Here is a 27,350-nt window from a genome sequence, read left to right on the forward strand (position 1 = left end):
TCCAAGTTGTTCCAAACATACTTAAGTTTTCCAGTGACCGAAATTGGTGTCAGTTTTTTAAATTAAAATTCAGTTCCACAGTGGCACTAGCCACATTTCAAGTGCTCGATAGCTACATATGGCTACTGACTACCATATTGGATAGCACAGGCCTTAGGAAGCACTAGGAGGTGACCTGGCTCCCCTATCTTCCTACTGCCTTCACCCCATATTACTTCTCCTACCTCATCTCTTATCACTCTCCCACACTGGCCTCTTTGCTATTCCTGTTCCTTAAATATTCCAGACAGACTTCCACCTTGGAACCCAGCCCACATACCACATGGTTAACTTCCTTACCTCCTTCAAGTCTTTGGTCAAATGCCACCTTCTCAATGGGGCTTATACTGATCGCCTATTTAAAATCACAATTGAATCCACCCCATCTCTTTTTCATAGCATTTACCATCTTCTCACACAATATATTACAATTGTGACTTTCTCTATCTCCTTCCCCACCAAGCTTTACTTGGCAGAGATCTTTGTCTGTTTCATGGACTGACCTATACCAAGTAGCAAGAACTGACCTATACCAAGCACCAATAATCATATGGGTATCTCTTTTATTTATTTATTTATTATTTTTTAATTTTTTTTTAGCTCCCACTCATGAGTGAGAACATGTGGTACTTCTTTCTGTGCCTGGCTTATTTCACTTAACACAGTTTTCTCTAAGTTCATCCATGCTGCTGTGAATGGCAGTATTTCATTCTTTTTTTTTTTTTTTTAATTTTATTTTATTATTTTTTTTTTTTTTAATTTTATTTTGTCGATATACATTGTGGCTGATTATTGCTCCCCATCACCAAAACCTCCCTCCCTTCTCCCTCCCCCCTCCCCCCCAACAATGTCCTTTCTGTTGTATTTCATTCTTTTTTATGGCAGAGTAGTATCCATTGTGTATATAAGTTCAACTGATTGAACTTGGAAAAAAACGATGTATGCTGATACTAGATAATAATCACAAATGTCCTCAGAGGTAAGAGATACTCTTTCAACCATGAAATAAGAACTAGATTTAGTGAAAGATATCTACTCCAACCTCAATCCAGTAATAATAAAGACCCCTTCACTCTTCATTTGACCAGAAATACAACAGAAAAACTGTATTATAAATATGAGGAAATCTCTCAGAAAATAGACCAAAATGATCATGAAATGAAAAATAGGACAGTTTAATAAATTTAGGTAAACAGTTCTGGAGGGCTAATATACACATAATAGAAATTCTACAAAGAAGGAGAAAACTGAGAACAAGAAATCTTAAAGCAAGTATTCAAAGATTTTTCCCAAAATTGAAGGACATGAGTGTCCAAAATTAGAGACCCCATCATAAAGATCTATGGGAGAAATTTCTCCAGGATCTCAGAGCTAGGAATATTTGCACTTCTAGCAACTGGTTTGTTTTATCCAATAGAGACAATCAAGCAACCACTTCTCTCTTTACTTTGGGAACTTTGGCCTACAAGGAACTTAAAACTAAATCTGCAGTCTACATTAGCAAGCAAGCAGACAGCATGCCTATCCATTCCAATCCAGTCCAGGCAGGAATCCTGTTACCAGTCTTACTTTTATTTTCTACTTGACATCACTTCTTTATCTTTTTTTAAAATCATGCTGAATTGTGGGTATTTTTTGAAAAGCTATTTCAAATCCATTTTGAAACTAAGAGGGAATAAATTAATAAATAAAACCCTTTCCACTTAAAAAAAAAAAAAAAAAAAAAAAAAAACCTATGCTAACTAATGTTGGCTTACTAGTAGAAGATACGAGCTGACCTAAATTTTTCTGCATAAAAATGCAGGTTGATGAGCCTCCCCACTAAAGCACACACAGTGGAGAGGGAAGCTCAAAGCAATGGAATAAATAATAGAGCCACAAATAACTTATGAGAATTCAAGAGCATTAAAATAAAGTTTAAAAGCAAGTTGCACTAAATGTAATATGGTATCCTGGATTAGATCCTGAAAAAGAAAAAGGACGTTAATGGAAAAACTGATGATATTGAATACAGTGTGTAGTTTAGTTAACAGGATTACAGCAATGGTAATTTCTTAGTTTTGACAAATATGCCATGGTTACATAAAATGTTAACATCAGGGAAAGCTGGGTGCAGGTTATATGGGAACTCTCTGTACTATCTTTCCAACTCTTCTGTAAACCTAATATTCCCAAATAAGTTTAAAATTTTAAAAAGTGACTGCCTCACAAAGGTGAAGGGAGAGAATTCATTTGTCAAAACTCATCCAACTAAACAATTAAAATGTATATGCAAATTATACCCCAATAAAGCTGATTAAGCCAGAAAGAAAAGCAAGTTGCAAAAGTATAGAAACATGATACTATTTATGTAAAACTAGGTAACATAGAAAACAATTGTATATAAAGTCATGTGTCACTAAACAACAGGAATACATCCTTAATACATCATTTCACTGTCGTCATTTCACGTACTTACACAAACCTAGATGGTATAGCCTATGACACTCCAAGGCTATCTGGTATAGCCACTGTGGGATATGTGGTCTGTCATTAACTGAAACGTTGTTATGTGGTGCAAGATTGTACATTGTTTCTGTCTGGACAGGAATTGTATTAGTCTGTTTCTGTTGCCTATAACAAAACACTATGGAACTGGGTGATTATAAAGAAAACGAATTTATTGCTTATAGTTTCTGAGGCTGGGAAGTCCAAAGTCCAAAAGAACACATCTGGTGGTGGTGACAGTGACCCAGGGGTCTTGCCCTGCAAGATGGTGGAAGCAGAGAGAGCAGAGAGGGAGAGAGACTCTCCTCTTCTTTTAAAGCCCTCAGAACCATGCCCCTGACCACCATTTTTAATCCATTCACTGCTGCACAGTCCTACAATCTAATCATCTCTTCAAGGCTCCACTTTTTCAATTACCATAATAGGATTTCCCAACCTCTTAACAGTTACAATGGGGGCTAAGTTTCTAATACATAAAACTTGGGGGACACAATTCAAGCTCCCAGGAGTTTGGAGGGGACATAATTCAATCCACTACAGGAATGATACACACCAAATTTAGGACAGAAGTCACTTCTGAGGAAAGTGGGAACAGGCCCAGGACTAGGGTTAGGTATATGAGGCACTTGCCTTAGGTACAAAATTTAAGGAGGTCCTAAGAAACTCAGCAATTAAGACACATAATATTTTAATGTAATATTTTTAAAAATTAAAATTAAGCAACCACATTGTATATCGACAAAAAAAAAAAAAAAAAAAATTAAAGCACAAAGAAATCCATGATGAATAAATATCAACATTTTAAATAAAGACAACAAAATTAGTACAGTGCCACACCAGGCCATCCTGGAGACTGAGGCAGGGAAGAGAAGACCTGAAGGATGAGTCTTTAACTATAATGTCTTAGTTCCTGCACGTCAAGAGAGCTCTGAAGCAAAAAGGGGCCAAAGGCTAGTGTCTATATAGTATTTCCTGCACTTTTGTGTATTCTGTTTCCTAATTAAAATAAAAGCAACAAAAATTCACAAGAAAACAGCGCTAGGTACTCTATGGCTTGTTAAGCTATTTAAATAGCTTTAAAAAAGTCTACTCTTACCTGAAAAGTATGAATAGTTCTTGCCCACGCATGTTTTATGTGACAATATTTCATTAGCTTCCCAAAATCCACAGTTACTTCCAAGCCAGCCATATTATTGATGGTCAAAGATCTTCTCTTTCCAAAAGTTACATCAGTTACATCCTGTCACCAAAACAAAGAATGATTTTGTGTGTCTTCAAATACGCACCCAGTAAAGATATTCTTTGGGTTGAATGTAAAATACAAGCACCTTATAAGGAAAATAGCATGTATATTCATTACAATTAAGAATTTGAAAAGGCTTAAAATCTACATTTGAGCACAAACTGAATATATCCACCCCCAAATATTTTAATACATACAAAGAGAAGTTTTCAGTCCTTGAAACTTATCTTTAACTAAACTCTCTGAAGAACAGTCTATGTTGTCTTATTCTGAAGTCTATACATTCCATTTCTTGCATTGAGTACATAAGTGTTCATATACTCTTTGTAAAGTTTACTTTTCTTTACAGCTCTTAAAGATGATTAAGTTTAGGAGGCATCTACAGGATGAGGACAAATACAAGGGAACCACTTGTACAGTTTTTATATCTAAGCAGCAACCATGTAAATATGCTCTGTAAAATATACGTGTCTCACTTGTGCCTTGTTTTTTATTCAAGCATTTCAAACTTACTAAAAATATGTTTCTTTACAAAGTCTTCCAGAAAATGTAAGAGGAAGAAAGACTTCCCAACTCATTTTATGAGGACAGCATCATTCTGATACCATAACCAGATAAGGCATTACTAGAAAACTACCAAACCCATGTCCCTCATAACCATGGTTGCAAAAATCCTTAACAAAAAATTATGGAACAAGAATGTCAACACTGATATGATTAGATTAGAAATATATCTCTAATTAGTAAAAAGGTATTATTTTCTGTTATCACTTACATTGGTTATGAAAAATATTTCTCCATTGCATAGCCGAATGCCACTTTCAAAGTCATGCTTATTTTTAGCAAAATCATGAGGAGTACCACCAAAGTCTTCACCACTGGCCTCTAGATCATTATTTTGCTGACTTTCAGAGGTGTTTCCAGGGAGTAACTCTGAGAGGTATGCATTCCTCGTACAACAAATTTTATCACCAATTCCAAATACAAGTCTATTCTGATGATCTCTGGGTTAGGAAATGACAATATATCATTACAGTTTGGAAAATATCAATTTCATTTTGTTTATATGTTAACACCCACTCAGATCTGATACAATAATCAAAATAATTTCCACATCCTCTTTACATTCACTTTCACCGTCCAAAGGTCAGCAAGAAATCAGGCTCTCATAGTTGTGGTCTGATTATTTACATACCGTTGGCACCACCTCAAACTCAATGACATTTCCCAGCCAGATTTTAAGTTACAAGTGTTGGTGTCAATGCTGATGTCTCTCTTTCCCCCTATATTATAAAAGCTACCAAAAATCTTATTGAGTCTACCTTTGAAATTCATCCTCTCCTCTCACCTCTCTTATCACTATATTTCAGGTCTTACAACACTTATACCTATTTCTATTATTATAATTACAACACTATGTCAGCATAAAAGCAGGAAATTGAATAAATGGTGGTGATATGCCAGTTACTATGGTGAGTGCCTTAGGTCTATTATTTCATTTTATTCTTACTACAATTCTATAAGGGAAATTCTGTTTAAATAACTGCTTTTTGATACATGAAAAGGTGAAATTACCTGGCCACAATCACAGTTGCTGGGACCCTGATTGTATGGCCCCAACACTGTGCTTTTTAATCCATTGTTAGACTACCTTCCCTCAGCAGGCAGGAGCTCCTTCTGTATCTTACACATCTCTAGGATCTCTACACTTAGTATAGAGCAGCATTCAAGAGAAATGAATGAGTTTTTCCTGTGTATGAACAGACTAGCTTTTCTATGCTCATATTTCTTTGATGGACACTAAGGTGCTCTCTGTAGGCATCCTGTTTCTAAGTTTCTTGGAAGCACTACACACTTATAATTTTAAAAATCGCCTGAACTCCCCATGCCCATCTTGGAGAAACTGGAAGTTGCCAACCTGGAAACCACAAGGAAAATTTCATTCCTTATTTTTCTTATTATACTCACTTACCAAAAAGTCAATTCCTAAGGATGTATATTACATTTATTTGAAGAGATCATTATACTTCACAAATGAGAAAAAAAAGAGTTTTAAATATTTGGTTACAGGTGACAAATGTCAAAGGAAACAAGAGAACAGCATATCAAGGAAGGATTGTCCTCAAAGTTTCAGTTTTTTAAGATGCTCACTTGATTAGGTGGCCTGTGTAGTGCTTGCAACAGCAGTGGTTAATTAGATCACAGTCTTGCCTGAAACACATGAAAACACAAGAGTCACCTGAATATTATCTGTTATGTGCTTATTTACATTATCAATAATTAGATCTACTGAATTCTATAAAAAAGTTTCCAGAACTTTCTCCAGGAAAAGGTATTTTGTAATTTTTATCTTAACATAAACTTTTGTTCCATTAAGATTTCCTGTGATTTCTAGATATGACATTTGGTAAAGAGAGCCCCATTTAGAAAGTGCCCTCTGACATATTTAACAAAGAAATACCCCAAAATAAGAAAGAGAATTAACAGTGATGAAATACAAGTCTCCCATCCAAACAGAATCTACATTAATACATTCCGAGATTCAAAAGCTAGATCAAAAATGTTAATGCTTTACCTTCTGAATGCAATAAATTGTGATGTTTCTGCACTTTGTAAGTCTTTTTCTTGCAGTAAAGTACTAACCGCAGAATATAAATCTGACAATTCAAGAGAAAAAAGTTAACACAGAAAATCAACAAATTATAACCATGTTTTAATTGAGAAACTAATTCAGAATTCCTGCTAAGGGGCCCAGGAAAACATCCCACCAAATGGAATGCAACTTCATGATGGGAAAGTCAACTCATTCCCCACATCAACCAGAGCAATAGGAAAGGTAATGGAGAGAAGGGTTCCAGACACCCCACCCTCAATGAAGAGGTCGACCCTTGACCAGGACAGCTCCTAATTTAAAATATATTCCGTGTATACTCACTGATGATTTGTGAATGCTGAATTTAAGAAATGAGCAAGAGTAGAAAATGTGTAACAGAATTACTAACATAAAACTTTCTGTTCTAGTCCCTGTGGCACTAGTGGTAATGAATTAGAATTTGAGAATCTATATGCTTTATATGTTATCTCACTTACCTTGATATTCACAACACTCATATGAGGTAGGTACTATTATATCAAAGGCTGATAATTAGCTGGTACATACCAGTATAAAATATTGAGATACTTCTGTAATGGCTTGGAAATGGACACTCCCCTAATACCACGATGCCCCACCCCCAACCCCAACTATCTCCTTCCTTCCTGCCAGAGCACCCCCAAGATTCAGCAACTGAAAGGTTAACCCTGGCACAGCAGGGGGTGTCCATTCCAATGGTACTCATGCCCTACCAGCTGTTAAGTAGTCTAACCACTTATTATATCTATATAATACATGTGAAAACAAAGGCTCATGGAGGTAAAAGTAATTTTCCAAATGGAGCAGGACAGCCTGCCTCCCTCTTTTAGAGCTCAGATGATTGACAATGGTGACATGTACTTATAACTTGTCCTTTCACATTGGAACATTGTGAAGCAGGCTCCCTCTAGTCTCTCTTAGCAATAGTACAAAAAGGCAAACATTTCTCAAGAGAGAAAGAAGATATAAAAACTTGGGTAGAAACTTTCCAGGCATTTCCCTAGTAGCAGCTGAATCATGGAGGAATGAAAAAGCCCAGGCTTGTGACACCCTGCTCTAGAAAAACTAAGTTACCCACTGAGCCATTCATTTTTTAGATGAGGGGAGGATTATCTCTAGAAAACGACCAAGACTCAGCTCAACCCCAGCCAAGCCCTGGCCTGACAGAGCAGAAATTTCCAAAGGTCTCCCAGCATGTTGTTTTCTCTTACACAGACAAGATCCAGCTGTTCTGTCCCTTGCTTTTTTCACTCTCCCTACAGCTAGCAGATCAAAATGTACAAAGTATTTCATTGATACTGAGATACACATTTCAGCATCTCTGAAATTCTAGCCCAGGTGTGAATCATGTTTTAGGGCTTTGTACTTTGCAATAATGGTATAATTTACTCAATTACTTATTTCACTATTAGTGAAAAAGTATTATATGCCTCTTTAAGGAATATTTATTCAATTTTCTTAAAGAAGAGACTAATTTTCCATCATAGATTTTTAATTAAGATAGAAAAATAGCATTAGCTAAGCTCTACTGCCATTCTAAAATGGACTTTTTTCTTTTGTTTTAAAGTACATTCTCATTAAGGTAAAGAGTGGGTACCAGAAATAAAACTAACAATATTTTAAGCAGATTTAAATGGAATGGCAAAGAAATCGAGTTGCTTAACTGTCTAAGCCTCATTTTCTTCATCTGGAAGAGCACCTAGTATTCACTGAGCTGCTGTGAGCATAAACATTAGCTATTATTTACAATTTATTTAGTAAAAACAAATTATAAAACAATATGCAGCTTATAATCTAATTTACATAAAACTAAAATAAATAGTATGTGTTTGTATATGATATGATAAGGTTTAAAAGGATTAATACCAAGCTTTTACTGTGTTTGTTACCTTGATGGAGTTTTGTTGGGGAGGAGGAGGAAGGAAGATTACCAAGGAATCTTAATTTTTACTGCAAACACGTATTGTATGACTTTCCTTTAAAGGAATATAAGTTATTTCTATTTATAACTAGGTATTATATGATTCCATTTATTTTTTTTTTAAAAAGAATATTGTAACATGTGAATGATCACTAACCCAGGGGAAGTGAGCCTGGTGACACACAGAAAGGGGGAAAGGTTTCTAAGCAGATACAGTTGAAGGTCACTTAATATCACGTGCGGAGTGAAAGCAGTTAAGTGGGAAGGAACCAACTTTGAGAACTGTGGCAACTACAATCAATCCTCAAAAATAGCAATTTAAATCTTTAAATTTCTAACGTTGTAATTCAATTAGAACTAAAATTAAAAGTACTAACTCAACTTTGAGTAGACCATTACACTATTCTTAAAAAGTCTGCCCAGTTTATAATACAAATAAAGATCCAAAGAGGTTTAATCTATTCAAATAAATTCATTTACAATAGCTAAAATAATATCTACTATTCATAAGAACCTAACATTTACATAGTGGCTCATAACTGGTGAATGTCCTCAACCCTCACAACAGTTCCACAGGCAGTGCCACCATATTTCCCATTTTACAAATGGTTAGGTGACATCACATATACAAGGTCATACATGTAAGGGAGATTTCCTATCCCATGCTCTTTGTCAACACTGTCATGTTGTCATCGTAATTGGAAGTGATGCTTTTCCATTTTATAAAACAGAACTATTAGGAACTTAACTTGGCAACAGTTTGACAGCCATAACTTTTGTTTCATGCATATACTCAAAAAAAACCTTGCTTTCTCCTGAATGAACTTGGATTATGAGGATTTGCTTCATTTGAAAAGAAATTATCAACATCCATTTATTTACTCGACGAATATTTATGAGCTCTTACCATGTGTCAAGAGCTTACTTCTTTACAAAATTCTAGGGTAATCTCTGTTTGATGATTAATAAGTTAGTTTGCTTATTTTCAGTGCCTCATTTTTTACTAGCAATATTTATCTTTACCATCAAACAAAATAAAATTATACTAGTCATTTAATAGCTGTATTACAAAACTTAAATACTTATACTTAACTGTACGTATTATAGACGTTTACACTTACAAGAGTGATGATAACTCTTAGACTGAGAACTGGCATCCTCCTTTGGGAGTCTCACAAAAATAAAGCTCTTATCTTGAATAGAGATGGGGAATGTTGGATTATCAGAGATGTTCAGTTCTGCATCAAATTTTGGAAATTGGCGTCTTGAGATTCTTGAATGAAGATAAAATACATATAACAAAAGTATTATAACCCCAAAATGTGTCTTCATATATAACCAGAGCTAACATCCTACGGTAATTAATATCTATTAATAGATAATCAACAGGGAGAAAGGGCCACCCTGATATGCATTATAAATAGTAAATAAGTTTTATAACAGAATTACAAGACATAAAATTATGATACTACATTTAGTAATCAGTCCCCTACCACTGGCAAATTAAAAGAATCCAAAAAAAATGATCAGAGGATTCACTGAGCACCATTCTGAGAACCTAACTCACTTATCTCCAGACCACAGAAGAACCATACAAGGTAAGCATTATCCTCATTTCACTGGTTAGTAATGTGCAGCTTAGTCAAGTACAGTGGGTTGCACAGGCCACAAAGAGAAAGCAGGGAAACTGCGAGGCAAATCTGGTCATATCTGGCTCTATATTCCTTTCTATTTAAATTAATTTGGATTCAGTGGGGCCTTTTCCATACATTTACACCATACTCTTTCTTTTCTCCTTTATTCTGTGTGTTTTGTAGATTGGTTCCTATTTTCCCAACTGAACCAAGTATCCATATTTATTTGCTTCTAATTCCTCCTCATCCTTCTTTCATTCTTGTATTTTCCAAGACTAGCAAATCATATTAGAAAACAGAGTAAGGTGCAGGTACCTGGTCATAACTGAGCCTGTCCTTGGTTATTTGGAAGAAGACTGACTCCCCGGGCAGACCTAACAGCAAACTGATTATCGGAGATGGTACCTCACTGTGTCATCTTCGGCCTTTCTCAAACAAGAGTTAAAAGGAAGGAAAGAAGAGGGAATAAGGTTGTCCTTGCTGAAAATATCTCAGATTTAATTGGGGGGTTTCTAAGAATCACCATGGATTTACCATTCTGCTTCTGTCCAGGACATGTAGCATACTTCCATTGCTAGCGCTTTCCCCTGGTACAGCACAGGGATCCTTCACAGTCAATAAATATTTGGGGATGATGATTAGGATGAAATGATAAAGCAGCACAATATGAACCAAATGATATCTAAAGAGTTACTAAAAAGAATTCCTGAGTTTCAGATAAAATTGAGTTCTAAAAAATATAATGTGCTTTAGAGTCTTCCAAGTTTTTTGGACTTTAAAATGACCAATCATCTACCAAAAACGAGGTGGCCTTTGGGCAGAAGCAGAAGGATCACAGGAAAAGAATATTACACATCCAACTCCATTATTTTTCTTAATGTCTTAGTACGAACCCACATCGTCTACACTATTCCTGTCAATTCCTCCTCTACTCCCACTATCCTGGGCAGGGGGAGAGTGACCAGGGTAGAAAGGGGCATGGAGAAAGCAAACTGTGAATGTTTTAGCTTCCGCTGACAACCAACCAAAGAAATGTCCAAGCAAGGAAAATGAAATTTCTTAAAAAAGAGTAAAATACAAAGATAAATTTTGGCCCAGTGAATAAGACAGTCTCTCGGTATTCCAAGGACCCATTACACCTATAGATTTTAATATTAAAATAAATGTCATGAAATAGCAATAGTTATGATTTTCTGACACATGAAGTGTGGAGAAACTGAATGCTTGAGCCCACAGAGGATCACTCTAAAGGCTTATGCAAAAACTGGGGGAAGAGAAGGATTCTTTCCTACTTTAAGGGGAGTTACATGCCATGGGTGACCCCAGGACTAACTCAGGAATGAAAGATCACATTTAACTTCTTCTGTTTTGAGCTTTCCATCACAAAAATCATGGAAAATTTTTTGTCCAATTCTCTTTTGAACTTGAATGAACTCATTTCCAAGTCTCTGTTTCCCTTGGGCTTATTCCAGTCTCTAAGCATAATGCAAGTTCAAGACACATCAAAATACTTTTAAATCAAGAACACGCATCCATTCTTAAATTTCAATAATAATTTATGTTGAACCAGTGATGAAAAACATTAACTTTGTTTTTCTGTGAGCTAAAAGGTATAGAAAATGTATTGTACTAAATCATTCTAATTCAAAAGCTGATACATATATTTTGCCTTTTATTTCTAATACAATAAGAGAAAATAAAAAATCTTAGTTATATTATACCTTGTAGCATTGTCCACAATTAGCTGAGATTCTGCTCGATGGTTTGTCTTCAATTCAATAGCACAATTTCTTGACTTAAGAGTCTCAAAAAGATCTTTCAGCAAGTTACCAGGTTCAATACTGGGTAACTGTCTAATATCACCTAAAAGGAAAAGAAAATACATACGTAAGTAGGTTTTAAATAACTGGGATCCTAAGATTTAAAATAAAAATAAAAATTTTATTTCTCCCCACTGATACATGCTATAATAATAAAGACTTACTCTAACTAAAAAAGCCCCCCCAAATCTTTGTTTAAAATTATTTAAGAATATAAATAAAAAGGCTTTAACAATTTTTAACAAAAAACAACACTCAAATTTAGCAGTATAAGATATAAAAATCATGACAACACAATAAAGTAACAAAATATGAATTGAACTTCTTTCATACCTATAACCACTGGTAAACTGTATAGAGGCATATGTTTTAGCCAATGTGTAAAAATAACTAGGACTTAGATATCCAGTATTTAGTTCACTTATTCAATTTTGCTCAATGTCATACAGAATGTAGAAAAATCTATGGCCGCAGGGCTGGCCCGTGGCTCACTCGGGAGAGTGTGGTGCTGACAACACCAAGGCCCCAGGTTCGGATCCTATATAGGGATGGCTGGTTGGCTCACTGGTTGAGTGTGGTGCTGACAACACCAAGCTAAGGGTTGAGATCTCCTTACTGGTCATCTTTTAGAAAAAAAGAAAAATCTATGGCCTCAAATACATAAAATAAATGCAAATAATATAAAATAAATGAACTAAAGGTATTTGATAATAGATAAACTCCGGAAATCAAATGATAATGTTTGCTCTGTTAAATATCTTTTTTGCTTAAAACAAAATCTAGAGATAAGAAAAGTATGTACTGGGTGGAAATAGGGAGAAGTCATTAATAAAATCAACTGCTTATAAAATATTCTCAAATTTCTAAAAAATAGTTCTTATATACAAGTTGATTCTCAAATTTCAATTTTATATTTTCTTCATTAAATTGTATAGTATACAGATCTCTACTACTAGAGAATCTAACTGAACCTCATCAGAACTGGAAAGATTTGGGCTGGCCAGTTAGTTCAGTTGGTTAAGTGCCGTGTTGTAATACCAAGGTCAAGGGTTTGGATTCCCGTGCTGGCGAGCGAACAACGAAAAAACGAAAACAAAAAAATTGGAAGGATTTAAGAAGCTGATGAGGTATAATTTGAGTTATTGCCTTAGAATTATAAAATTACCCTTAAGTGATCTATAATTTCTATTTTTTACAATTTCTAAATGAACTGCGTCCTGATTTATTCTGAGTCTGTGACTTTTTACTATTTTAATAGGCATCATTTAGGGATTAGCAGTATCCCTTCAGAACCCTACTTCATCCGTACCCTAGCCTGCTAGTATCCTGGCCAAAACAAAGAACCATCCAAGCTGATTAGGAAAGTGGTCAGATTGAACTTAGTGCAGCTTTGGCATGCCCTTCTGTTTTGGGGAATGGTACAGTGAAATGGTGTAAACAACCCGCTAATCACAATGCTTTGAATTAAACATTAGAATTACAATACGTTAACTTACCAAGGATTATAAGCTTAGAAAGTTTGGAGTGCTCACACAATAAATTTAAAACCGATCTGAAGATTCCTACACAAACCAAACTCCCTTCATCCACAACCAGAACTCTAACCGAAGAAAATTTCCATGGCTTGCCATTAGTCATCATTTTTTTCTTCCATAAATAGAAGCTATAATTGACCTATAAGCAAAGCATGACATTTCTAAAATCAGGTTATAAAATTTACAAAACAACAAAAAAACTAACGGCAAGTTATTTTAAAACTCTTAAAATGGGAAGCGGGAGCGCAGTATAGAAGCTGGGAAAAGGCTAAAGAAATAGAAAACACAAAAGTGATAGGGATGAATATGCAGAAAGCATAGATGAAATGAATCTGAAAACAAAAAAGGATCTAATAGCGCAAAACAATTGCTTCCTGATGAGTAGTGTGTTTAATTTAATAAGCTTCACACACAGCACTACTCCACTGCAAAAATCTCAACACTTCTCTCACTGCCTGACCAGAAAAAGTGCCCTGTTCTTTTCCATTTCCAAATAAACCTTCTCTTGGCCTTCTGAGATAGCCTAATAACTTAAGCATCCCTCTTCTTCCAACTATATTTTCCCATTCTGGAAATAAAGGGTTGCCTTTTCAACCTAATTATGAAAATACTATTTTTTCTTTCAAGTATTCTAAACTTCCTTACCTCAACATTTTAAAAACCACCACCGACAATTACAGAATGACTAACAAAACTATTTATTACAGAGGTAATACTACTTAATATTTTAAAAATATAGATGTGGAAAAAAGTCCTTTTTAAAATTGGCAACCAGATGATGTTAAACATTTCAGTGTATAAGGGTACATCAAAAATTTCGTGGAAAAATAGAATTAAAAGATAATATGAATCTTTCCATGACTTTTTGAAGTGCCCTTGTGTATCATTCCAGAAATGTTTCTATGTCATAAGTGTGGACATATATGTGTACACAGATTTTTTAAATGGTATCATATCTTTATTTAATTTTTCTTCTAAAACTAGAGTCACCTGTCTATTAAGTAAAGCCTTCACACTTCCCACCCAAATGCACCAATTCCCTTTAATAAACTCCCTCCATTCTCTCAGTTGCTTTGTATCGCAATAGAACATTTTGAATTACCTGGTTTTTCCCTTTCATTTAACATATTCAATTAGTTATCTTAGAAATAAATGCTTGATTGACACCTTCCACTGCACTTCTAGTGCTACCAACTCAACACAGACCCTGTCTATGAGTACTCTGATCACTCCAGCAGCTTTGTTGCCAGGTTTCCCCATATGCTAGCCCAAGATGGGACTGCCAAATAAAATATAGGATACCCAGGCAAATTTGAACTTCAGATATACAATAAATCACTTTTTAGTACAAGTATGTCCATGCAATACTTGGTACATACTTGTACTAAAAAATTATTTGTATTTTTTTCTCCTAAATCTGGCAATCCTAGTCGAAGAATGATAAATAAGCGGCATATTATTATGCTCCAGTGCTCTCCCTGTGCATCTGCACTCTCCTGAGCCTAAAGGTGGCTTCAGAATGTTCTCTCAGCATCCCAAGCATTATTAAGATGCTGCCAATTGGTCAGAGTTGATACATACGATGAAACACTGTATCGATCCCTCTCTGGTCTCTCCTGTTCTAATTCAATCCTTCAGACTAATCAGACATGAAGGTGTAGGACAAAAAAATCATAAACTGATCAGAAGACTTCTACCAATAGGCTACATCAAACTTGGTTAGGTCTCCATTGATTCATTAGAGAAATAAAGGTAATGGGCAAAATAATTTTTGAGATGGCTTGTAGCTCTATGATTCTATGTAATCTTACTTAAAACCACTTTCATAAAGAAAGCACTCTCTTGCTTAAGAGCCTAGATGGCTCCCTCGTAAGTCAAGTTCAAGTTTCACTGTTAGGTGTGCAAGACCTATAATAAAGGAGGAAATTCTGGTACCATGAAGGAGCAACAAGCTGGCAGGTCAGAAATCTCAATTCAACTCCTAGATCTGTAATTACAATTTGTAATAATGAAAATGCTAACAATATTGATTTGATCATCACATATTGTACACAAATAACAATAGTCAACTGTACCCCCAAAATATGAATAATCAATTATGCTTCAATTAAAAAAAAAAAAACCCACTCATAATTCTGCACCTAACAGATCTTGGGCAAGTTGTTTAACACCCTGTTGGGAAAATAGAATAGTTTGGTCAGGGCCCTCACCTCAGTTCCAGTTGGGTGTTGTTCAGCATCCTTTGCAAGCAAATTGTGTGTGTGTGTGTGTGTGTGTGTGTGTGTGTTTGTGTGTGTGTGTGTGTGTGTCTCCAGGGACCTATTTGGCCGGTTACCTAGCTCATAGACCTGCATGAAGGGGTCTGGTGACCCAGCCTGGCATGTGAAGGGTTTGTGACCCAGTCTGGACAATGGGTTTGAGGGGTCTGGGAACACCAGACCCAGCCCTAGCTCAACAATCAGCAGGATTACAGGCAGGTAAAAGAGCCCGAAAACTGGCGTGGTCGCCTAGCTTTACGATGGGCACCCGAACAGGGACTAAGAGCTAGACAATTGGTGCTGTGAGGATTCCAGGCCTTAGCCTAGCCAGACACACCCCCAAACTTCAACCGGCCCTTCTGTAAAAGTGGAGATAATATCACTTACCCACTTCACCAGTTTATCAAGGATTTAGTAAGATAATGTCAAAAATACTAACTTTAAAGTTTGAACTCCATATTAATCCAAGTTTAATTCCCATTACTCTATAATACACAGGCTTCATTCCAATCAATGAATTCACCTCAAAACCCTCTCTACACACTATGATCATTATCCTCAATGCCTTTGGAAAGGCCTTTCCCCTAAATAAACACCCTTCTTCTCACCTGAGCCTCCTTGTCCTTTAGAGTCCAATCCAATTATTACCTTCCTCAGAAATCTTCTGACCACCAAGCTCTTTTATCTATAAAAATGGCAGGTCACGAATAGAGGAACCTGTTTAACTCTTTACAAGTTCAAATCCCATGACTTAGTTATAGCCAATACTATTTTTTTAATCATATTAATTCATTTGTAATTTTTATTATGTGACTACTATTTGCCAGGCACTGTTTTAGGTGGAGGAGATAAAGAATTACACCAGATGATCAAAGTCCTCACTTTCATGGCTTTCATTCTACAAAGTATCAACCCTTTCTTCCATCAGCAATGCTACTCAAAATATGGTTTGTGTATTCTGACATGGTTGCAACCAGTCCCCATGAGAAATAGACACTGTGCCAGGATCTAAACTAACTACATCATTAAGCACAGACTTTAGTTCAGCTGACTTTTTTTCATAATAAGATGTTCTCAATGAAGGAAGCAGTGCACTGACTTACTGTTTATAGACTCGATGTTTTGAATAACAATTGATCTAAACAATTAGCTACTGCAAGGCAGGGACCCAGGAGACCTTCAAGAAATACCTACTGATTATTGTAAGGAAGAAACAAGTTTGTCTTTAAGGCAAATATTTTATCTACAGACAAAACGTTTTAACCTGACATAGTGTATAAGCATGAAGACCAGTCTTCTGTCTCAGTAAGCCAGCTGCTTTCCCTGTAGGTGCTGTGAGCAGAACTTCTATGACCTTGTCCACCTCCAGTTGACTTTGCTCGGTAAAGGTAATCCATTCTTCTGGGACATCCTGGTCTTGTTCAAAATCTTCACAAGCTTTTTTTACTTCACTTTCTTCCAACAGCTCTATATGCTTAAAAAGATGGCTAACAATTGTGGTCTTCCCACAGCCACCTTTCCCACTTATGACCGTCACAGCACTGGAGCAAATCATTTCCAAAGCAGCCACCTGATCCTGATCCAATTGAGCTTCACTTATTTCTGCATTAATTTCATTTTCAACATTATCCCAAATATGGTCACCACTGTCCTGTGTGTCCACAACGCCCACAGAATTTTCTAATCTTGTTTCATCAGGTTTACTTTCCGTCAATGCATCATCGCTTCTTGAATTCTCAGGTTTCATGGTGTGAATAGATGCAAGCACCTTTTTGACATCAACATGTAAATGCCATGGAGGTCTCGTCATCAAGTCACATATTGAAGAGGCGATGCCTCTTTCAGCCTGGTAAAGGTCATAAGGAAAGACACAGGCCTTCTCGTATGTCACCACACCAATATCCTTCAAAAACTTCAGAGACTCCCAAACCTCATGAAATGACATATGCTCTGACAATGTTGAAGTTAAGTCAGCTTCTTCAACACATGTGTGCCCATGTTCTCTGCATATCCGCTTCAGTGTCGAATATATTATTAATGCATTCTTCTCCAAATCGGTCATCAGCTGGAGGAGAGACTGGCACTGGCAGAAGGAGAGCCAACTTGCCTCACATCGCAAAAGCTTCAATTCCCTGTAGGTAATCTTCAAGAAATAAAGTTCAAGTTGCTTCATAAACATTATAAATGTTGATGAATATTATCAGAATTACAGTAAAAGCTATATTATTTGTTAATAATTTTTTAAGTCCCACAAGACATGCATTTCAACTAAATTTGAAAAAAAAAAACTATATAACTCACATACTTAAATTTTTTTATATGAACTATCCTGTGATTAGAGATCTACATAATTTTTAAATTAAAATTATATTTTATCAAAGCAATACACATACAGTTTTAAAAAATAGGAATACCTTACCTTACCCTTGCCCATGCCTTCTAAAGACACATCCAACACTTCTAGTTATTTCTTCCAAAATTTATCTCCATTTTTCTAAGAACTATTTACATTATTCTCCGATTTTTTTTTAATTTTCGATATTTATTATTAACTCCCTACTACAGAAACTCTTTCTCTATGGAAGATTGCTCTATCTTAGATCATCACCTCACATGTGCTTCTCTTCCTCCCATCTTTCAAAAAACTTACAGTGTACATTTTATTAATCAATTCTTGCTAAACTGGTGTTTACCATGCTTAGGTAAAGAGGATTTACAGCTGAGCAACACGATGCATTATGATTACATTAATTTTGGTGTTGAACTTTGTATGTTATAGTGAAATTAATGTTTGCCTTGTTTTCTTGCCTTGTTTAATTTTCTCTGTGTCTATTAACAATTCTGCCCAAACCCTACAGAAGAGGTAAAGAACTCCCTTCACCATGATCCACTGAGCAGATCATCTACCAGCTCGTTTTTTTTTTGTTTCGTTTTGTTTTATTTTTCATGGAGACATCCCTCCTGAGCCCTCTATACTTTTTATGGGCTGAATTGTGACCCCCAAAATTTATATGTTGAAATCCTAACCCCCAATACATCAGAATGTGACTATATTTGGAGACAGGACCTTTAAAAAGGTAATAAAGGATAATGTGGTCATTAGGATGGGCCCTAATCCAATATCACTGGTGTCCTTGAAAGAAGACAAGATTAGGACACACAGGCACAAAAGGAAGACTGTGAAGACACAGGGAGAAGATGACCATCTACAAGCTAAGGAAAGAGGCCTCAAGAGAAACCAAACCTGCCAACACCTTGTTAGCCTGACACGGTGTGTGTTTTTAATAATAACATTTTATATAACTTATTCTTGAAATGTGAACGAGCACAATTTTTTAGATTTCTAAAGTTCTCTTTTTAACATCTTATATTTAGTAGAATGTTAGATTTTACAGGATTTTTTTTTCTTTAAAAAAAGGTAAACTATTACTATTATCTGCCTCTTACATTTCATTGCTCAGCCTGTTTTCTCCACTGAATGAATACACACAGATTGAATATTCCTTATCCAAAATGCCTGAGACCAGAAGTGTTTCAGGTTCCAGGTTTTTTCAGATTCTGGAATGTTTGCACTAATTATATTTGTGTTTATTGATTGAGCATCCCTAATCCAAAAATGCAAAATCTGAAATACTCCAATAAGCATTTAAACATGACCTTTTACTGTCATGCCAGTGCTCAAAAAGGTTCAGATTTTGAAGCATTTTAGATTTTGGATTTGGAGATTAGGAATGCTCAATTTGTATAAACAGAATCTTATCTTTCAAAGCATACTGAATTTACAGACATTTTATATAAGGAATAAATTCATCATTCCAGCTACTTCTCAAACTAAGAGTGTGCAAACATTCTTGGGGGTCCAAGAATTATCTCAGAATTTCTTAATCGTATTTTCATTTGGAAAACCACCTTACAATCAAGTACTACCAAGATTTAAGTATCACGTTTGGTTTCTAACACCACTGGAGCCTCAGAGTACCACTTTACTACTCTTGGTCTCCAATAATAACAACAGAAGTGAATTCATCTATAAGTGATGTTATTATGCCAAGTAAAAATCAAATTTATCAAATGAATAAGGAAAGTTTTCAATAGTTCAAATTGGAAAGTGGGAAATTGAGTTTGCACAGCAGAAGGGACTTGCCAAACTCATAAGAACTTTGTCTCCAAGGAGATCTATATTCAAATTGCAAATGACAAATTAGTTACAGGAAAACATTTGTCATATTAAATTAAATTATATAATTAAATTAATACCAGTAATTTGAATGTCATCAATTTTGTTATTTTGTTTTTCATTTATAAATTTCTTGACTTTATAGTTGCATAAGCACTATAGGTATAAGAAGTTTATGCTTAGTTGCAACACTGGAAGAAAAATAAATCAACATTGGGATCCACACAAGTTTTCCTTTGAAAGAGAAGCAAAAATTGTTAAATTTGAGAAACTTTGCCTTATATAATGTTACTAAATGCTGAGAAAATGTCTTGCTTACTTTACTAAATCCAAGTTTCCATGGATGTGTATCTAAAATCTCTTCTATCTTTTCCAACACCTCTTTAGAACCAGAGCTTAGGATCCGTTTAAAGTGTCGAGGCAGAAGAACCGGAAGGAATTCCATTATTTTTGGAAACTGCAAAGCTGTCATTACACTTATAAATGCAACTACACGACATCAGAAAAGAACAAATTAAAACAAACAAATGAGCCTACAGAATGACTGATTTGAAAGACTTTCTCATTTAACACAACCAGTTCAAGAAACCCAAATTAAAGAAAGATTAATAAATTTACTTTAATCAGTAAAAAAAATGATCATATTATGACAATTATTTTTGTACTGAGATGGTTTTCATTGTGTTTAACACTGAAATTCATGTTCTTTAAATGTTTAGATAACTACTTCTTAGGCTTTTGATTTCTTTTGCTTGCAATATAATCAGAATAAAAATTTGAACTCAATTGTTTAATGAAAAATTTAAAGCTAAGCATAAAAAATAAATCATTTACATATTAACCTTTATAATAATTTTTTCCAACTATAATCATTATTCTTTTGTCAAAGTTACTTATTAATGATGGCCAAATTTATTTGATATAACTAAGAAATGAAATATTCCATATGTGAATGTCCAGAAAACAAATCATATTTAAAAAATTATTTTAAACCATTCTGGGCTAAAATCTTTCTAAAATGGATTACTGATATTCTTGCCTTTCTTTTCTGTCTTCTTAAGAAGAATAATTAACAAATAAATTTTTTTTTTTTTTTTTTTTTTTTTTTTAAAGATGACCGGTGAGGGGATCTCAACCCTTGGCTTGGTGTTGTCAGCACCACTCTCAGCCAGTGAGCAAACCGGCCATCCCTATATAGGATCCGAACCCGTGGCCTTGGTGTTATCAGCACCGCACTCTACCGAGTGAGCCACAGGCCGGCCCCAAATAAATTTTTTCTTAATGACTCAGATAATCCCCATGAGCATAAAAGTTAGAGAGAAAGAATCACAATTTTGGAGTTGGAAAAGAACTGAAAGGATCTTAAAGATCATCTCATACAATCCTTTCATGTTACAGATGAGCTACCTGAAATATCAATGACATGCTCCAAAAGCAACATAAACACATTTTCATCAAATCAATTTTAAAAAAATAATACTATGCCAAGATACAATAGTGGTCATATTTTTTTTGAAAATGAAAGATCTTATTTATATTAACAAAATGTATTGCCTGGGCAATGTAGACAGTGGTAGTATTTTTAATACTGCAGTCATTAAGTATCTCAATTACACTAAAACTTGATAAAATCACACTTACTTGTGTTTTCCAGAGGAAGACTCATCTCATGATCTGGTAGCAATTCTTCCTGTACCTTTGGTGTAGATTGTTTTTGATGTTTCCTTGCACTTTTCATTTGGAAAGTTCTAAATGTTTCCCTAAGAGTTTCAAAGTTTAAGTCTTTATAGCTTGATACTTCATTTACCCATGCTAAAAATTTATTTATAACATCAGAGGAAACCTGACACTCTTTAAGAAAGAGCGCACAGATATGTTTTTGATTTGGTGGTGACATATCAGACTGTAAAAAGTAAGATGGAAATCCTTGAACATGATAGCTGCTTGATCCCACAGGCTTTGCTTGTACCTTCACTCGCCACCAAGGACCCGTTATTGGAAAACGTCCAAACAATTCACATAGCTCTTGAGTGTTTTCGTCAGAAATAAAAACTATTTAAAAAAAAAATGTTAATTTGGGAAATTTAAAAACCTCTTCCCCAATATTTTATCAAACCCACCCCTTTCATTAATCCCCCCACTGCACTCTATACAGATGTGTATTAGGGAGCCTATAACATTTTATTCTGCTTGCTTGTTCATCTGTCTCCCTCTGCTATACACTGTACCCTCTCCACAACAGGACAGCATTTTCACATGTCTTTGTATTCCAAAATACAAAGCACAGTACATGGCAAATTTCTCCTGTTCCTCCCTCTGCTCCTGTGTACATTTCTCTTTACTACTCTGACCTCAACCAATACTGGTCATCATGCAGTCCCTAAAAAATGCCCTGGTCACTTCCATCACAGGGCCTTTGCACCAGTTGTCTGCCTTAAATGTTCTCCTCCTTACTGTTTACTACACTTACTACAGACTTCAGCTTAACCATCACCTCCTCAGGAAAGCCTTCCCTGAATCTCACAAATATAATCTCAAAGCACTGTTTAGTATTCCTTCTAAGCACTAAGTAACACTATACTTACTACTGTGATTATCTAAGGAATGTCTGTTTAATTCATTAGAGGGTAAGCTCCATTAACATAGCAACCTCATCATTTTATCTTTCCAGGGTATCTCAGCACCAAACACCTTGTTTGGAACACGACAGTCAGTCAATAACACTTTAGAATGAATGACTAAACCCTCCACGAATATGAAATTTTTCAGTCTAAACCTGCACTGTCCGCACAAAATGTGGCTATTTAAATGAAAATTAAATAAAATTCAGCTTCTCATTTGCACTAGCTGCGTTTCAAGTTCTAAATAGCCACATGTGGCTAGTGGCTATTGCACTGGACAATGCGGATATAAGACAGTGTCATCATCACAGAAAGTTCCACTGGACTGCACTAGTCTGCACATTAAAATATTTTTAAATATCAGTCACGACGTATGCAACAGGTATATAGATTGTCCCTGACTTATGATGATCTGACTTAAGGATTTTTCAATCCTTAAAAAAAAAGGATAAAGGAAAACCGATAAAGCATAATAAGAAACCATACTTCAGTACCCATATAACCATTCTGTTTTTTACTCTCAGTACAGTATTCGATAAATTACATGAGATATTCAACATTTTATCATAAAATAGGCTTTGCGTTAGACGATTTTGCCCAACTGTAGGCTAATGTAAGTATTCTGAACACCTTTAAAGAGGGCGACTATTCTATGATATTCGGTAGGTTCGGCGTATTAAATGCATTTACACAAGGTTAACGAATCAACAATGCTTTGAGCTGTTCCTTGTGTGTTGTCGCCGCCCCCAAGTACCTGAACGTATTTGACTACAGGCAGAATAGGGTGATAATTAAAAGTCCTGATTCTGGGTGGGAATATAGGGTCGACACCCACTGTTTCCTCTACTGTAAAAGTCCTTCAAAGAACTGTGAACATTAAATGAGACAATGTATTTAAAGTGCAAGCTTAACACATAGTATGGGCTTAAAGTCACTGCAGTTTTTTTTAGTGTTATTTTATTCTAAGTAGAATGAAGCGGCTAGGCCATTCCAAAGGTAGTCTGTTAGCAGATCAGGACAAAACCAAAATGGGAAACCCTCTCTCCAACCTCCAATCTCATCCCCCAGGGCAGGGTGTTTTCTTACTGCGGAGGCGCCCAGGGAGGTTGCCAGCTTTTACGCCTCCGCTGCAGAGTTCCTCGGCGTCCACAAACACTGGGTCTTCGTCCTCCTCCACATCCTCCTTTAGATAGTCCTCGTCCAACTCCACCAGGTCCTTGGGCGGGAGCAGAGGTCCCTGCAGCTCGCGCAGGTGCTGACTTAACCTGGCCATACTTACTTTCCCGATCTCGACCCGAACCACTCCGGAACACCCGGGCAAGGGGCGTGGCCATGATCAGCCAATCAGATTCGCGATCATAAGACTGTCAGCTTCCGGGAACGTGCTGGCGAAGCTCCGCCTCCAGCTTCCCGCGGGGGAGGGAAGGAGGAAAGGGGCGGGGCAGGGCGGAATGAGGGCGGGGAAAGATGCAGCGGGGCGGGGCGATGGGCGGGTCGGACGCTCCGCACACAGCTCGATACCCTGCGCTGAGACTCTCGACCACTGAAGCGACCGATGGGGCACCTGTAGAAGCGATAGCCCACAGCGTCCTCTGCGGAGAGACAAACGCGGAGAAAAGCCTCGTCTACTGAGCCTAGAGTACCCAGAAAAGCAAGCCCTCGCCAATCACCCCAAAAGGACAGCATAACAGATACTCTAAAGGACAGTCGGCCACCACCCAAAACACAGAACAGTGAATCTCCCATCTGGAGGCTCCAGAGGTGACTGCTTTGGACCTTCGTTTCCTTAGTATAGAAGGGCCGCAGAGGAATTGAATTTATATCCTACAAAGGCACTTACTCAAGGTACAGATTTCTAGGCCCCATTCCAGACCCACTGGATTGGGATTGGGCTAGGACCCGGGATTCTGTCCTTTTAATGTACGTCCCAGGTTGTCCATGTTGATGATCAGCCAGTTTTGGAAACCACTGGATTAGATGACATTAAAAGGCCTTTCACCTTTTCCACTGTAAGTACACCCTGGTCTCCCAGACTTCTTTAAGCTGGGCTGCTTGCTACCTGCTGACAGTGCGGCAAAAAATAGCTCCTGGCAGCCCAGAGTATAGATGGGGGTGGGGAAAGGGAAGTAGAAGAGAAAGGAAAGTGGTATTTAAAATTATTTTGGAGTTACTGTTCTCTTACTTGATGAAAACAGCATTTGAAAGTCATGATACTCTTTAAGGAACAGAAAAGATATTACTACTCATTACTATATTGATACTGTTTATTACATATTTACTCTATTACTAATAAACCTAAAATTAGTAAGCATACATTGTTTGCTAAATCCAAAAGCATCTTATGCTAGATTTTAATATAGATAAACAGCCAGTACCAAAGATTTAAGAAAAATTTATAGGAGAAAATACTAAAATTGATTCCCCCACCCCCAACCCCCGGCTGGGTACAAATTGACAAATGATTCCTTTTGTTGCTTTTAGAAGAAAAACTTCATAGCAGCTGGCAAAACACCAGTGTTTCCAAAGATAGTCTATGTGCAGTTTTGAATTCTTTCATTAACAGTCACATGACTACTGTTTCCACTTTAACATTGAATCTGCTCTGACAAATGTTACACTTACTGTTCTCTTTGTTGCTAAATCCAATGGATACTATTTAGCATTTGTTTTACTGACCTCTAGTAATATTTGATACTGATAACTATTTTTTCTCTTAACATTCTTCTCCCTGGGATTTTTTGACTTGTCTTCTCAGGTTTTTCTCCTAACTCTCTGGCAATTTATAGTCTCCGTGGGCTCCTCTGCTGGCCTCTTTAGTACTGGTATGTAGAGGGTACTAACATTAATAAAGCACATGTATTTCACAGGGTCTTAACCTTTAGCCTAGTAGGGCTACAGCCCTTAGATTAGAAGGACCATAGTCTTTAGGTCAGGCTATAGCTTAGTAGGATCTTTATCTTAGTAGGACCATAGTCCTTAGCTGTTAGAAGGACCAAAGCCCTTTAGTTTGGGCTGTAGCACAGTGGGGCCACAGCCCTGTAGTTTTAGCAAGGCGAAAGCCTTGTAGTTTGAGGAAGAACCTTAACCATTTTGTATTGCACATAGAAATGCTAAGCCTGGGAAAAAACAGAAAACTTTTAGAGGACTAAAAATTCTCTGGTGTGGGTATGAGAATTGTAACACAGCAAAAGTGCTTGCTCTAAGGGCAGATGCCCTTGGTGCAGCTAAACCTAATTATGGGAAAATATGTGCACTGAAAGCTTCAAGGCTACTCTGCCAATTAGCGGCTGGTTCCACATTTCACTTTCAACTGCTTCTGTAAGTTTCCTAGGGAACTAAGTGTTGCCATAACAATTTTCTCATTGGTTCTTTTGTATGTCACATAGCTTAGTTTTATGACTCCTTTGACGGAAAATTGCTTAAACTATTTTTAAGTTGCACCTGCATTAATGGAAATTGTTATGTAGCCAGTTTGTTTATGTTTTCACTATGATTAACCACCTGTGTTCTTTTCTGTAACTTTTTGCCTGGACAATAAAAAACTGAGAAAAGCCCTGATTTGGGGTCATTTCCCAGGAATTCCTTCTCTCTGGAAGAAGTCGTCTCCTGGGAATTAACCCCTTTGGGCCTCTCACTGCTCAGGAAAAATGGGCTTTGAGTAATCCTTTGCATCTCCGTCTCTGTCACCCTGAGGGAGAGGTGACACTGGTATTCCCCAGGGTTCTGGCCTAAGCACCTTCTCACTCTATAATCCTTCCCTCAGTCATCTTTCACCTACTCGATCACCTACATGCTAATGACTCCTAATCTGATCTTCAGACCTGTGCAAACAACTGCCTATTAGATGTCACTACTGGATGCTACTAAGCTATTTCAGACTCAACATATCCACACTGAAATTTATCCACTGCCCAAATCTGGGTCACATTTGTGTACCTACATAGTATATTCCTGTAACCAACTTGATGTCTTGGGCTTAACAAGACTCCCATTGTTAAGCTTCTATTCCTATAACTCAATTGTATTTTATTGAGTAGTTTAAGTGAGAATTCAGGATGGTGAGAAATTTGCTTACCTGTTGTTTTCTCATTTTTTAAAAAAAAATGTTAACAATGCTGGGTTTCTAGATACTATTTTTTCCATACACAGGAAGCAACAGTACTCAAACCTGGGCTGTGCATCTGATGGAGTTTGGATGTGTAGTCCCCTCCAAAACTCATGTGGAAATTTGATCTCCAATGTGGCAGTGTTGGAAACTGATTGAGTCATGGGGGTGGATCCCTCATGAATGGATTGATGCTCTCCCTAGGGGAGGGAGGATTAATGAGTGAGTTCTCCCTCTATTAGTTCCCACGAGAGCTCATTGCTTTAAAAGACCCTGGCACCTTCTCTCTCTCTCTTGCTTCCTCTTGCCATGTGATCTGCTTGTACCCGCTGGCTGCCTGCCATTTTCCGCCATGAGTAGAAGCAGCCTGAGGCCCACGCCAGATGCAGCTGTCCCAGAATTGTAAGCCAAATAAACCTCTCTTCTTTATAAATTACCCAGTCTCAGGTAATTCTGTTATAGCTACACAAAACGGACTAAAACAGCATCAAAATCACTTGGAATATTTCTAAAAATTATATTTCTGGATCTGCTCTGAAGCTAGACCTCAATATATACAGAACAACATAGACAAAGGGTTATTCACCATGTGATTTTTGTAATAGCAAATGATTGGAAATAGCAGAAATGTTCATCAGCAGAGACATTGAATAAACTATGGTACATCCACACAAAGGAGTATTCTTCAGCTATTAAAAAAATGAGAAAAATCTCTATGAACTGATAAGGAGTAGTTTCCAAGATATGCTAAATAAGAAAAATCAAAACATAAAGTAGTGCATTTAATTTTATTTGTGTGTGTGTGTGTGTGTGTGTGTATTTTTTGCTCAAACAAGCAGCAGCAGCAGCAACACAGGAAAGATAAACCAAAAATTAAT

The 27,350-nt window shown here is 36.5% G+C and overlaps 1 protein-coding gene and 1 long non-coding RNA gene across 2 annotated transcripts in view; one reads left to right on the top strand and one right to left on the bottom strand.

Moving 5' to 3' along the window:
* HELB (DNA helicase B) overlaps nucleotides 1–23,640 on the bottom strand; it is a 35,122-nt gene extending 11,482 nt beyond the window's left edge. The window contains exons 1-11 of the mRNA XM_063075766.1: nucleotides 23,454–23,640; nucleotides 21,388–21,798; nucleotides 20,066–20,235; nucleotides 16,834–17,712; nucleotides 13,273–13,450; nucleotides 11,678–11,819; nucleotides 9,444–9,595; nucleotides 6,345–6,426; nucleotides 5,921–5,980; nucleotides 4,545–4,773; nucleotides 3,623–3,766 (exon numbers count right to left, since the gene is read on the bottom strand). Coding sequence (XP_062931836.1) covers nucleotides 3,623–3,766; nucleotides 4,545–4,773; nucleotides 5,921–5,980; nucleotides 6,345–6,426; nucleotides 9,444–9,595; nucleotides 11,678–11,819; nucleotides 13,273–13,450; nucleotides 16,834–17,712; nucleotides 20,066–20,235; nucleotides 21,388–21,798; nucleotides 23,454–23,640 — 2,634 coding nt within the window. The remainder of the gene's footprint in view (nucleotides 1–3,622; nucleotides 3,767–4,544; nucleotides 4,774–5,920; nucleotides 5,981–6,344; nucleotides 6,427–9,443; nucleotides 9,596–11,677; nucleotides 11,820–13,272; nucleotides 13,451–16,833; nucleotides 17,713–20,065; nucleotides 20,236–21,387; nucleotides 21,799–23,453) is intronic.
* A 214-nt stretch (nucleotides 23,641–23,854) lies between these two features.
* On the top strand, nucleotides 23,855–26,908 carry LOC134361132 (uncharacterized). The gene is made up of 3 exons (XR_010021381.1): nucleotides 23,855–24,376; nucleotides 25,123–25,189; nucleotides 26,517–26,908. It is a non-coding gene; the product is annotated as an uncharacterized LOC134361132 (long non-coding RNA).
* Nucleotides 26,909–27,350: the final 442 nt, after the last annotated feature.

This window comes from Cynocephalus volans, chromosome 12, assembly GCF_027409185.1.
Source record: "Cynocephalus volans isolate mCynVol1 chromosome 12, mCynVol1.pri, whole genome shotgun sequence".
NCBI classification, from domain to species: domain Eukaryota; kingdom Metazoa; phylum Chordata; class Mammalia; order Dermoptera; family Cynocephalidae; genus Cynocephalus; species Cynocephalus volans.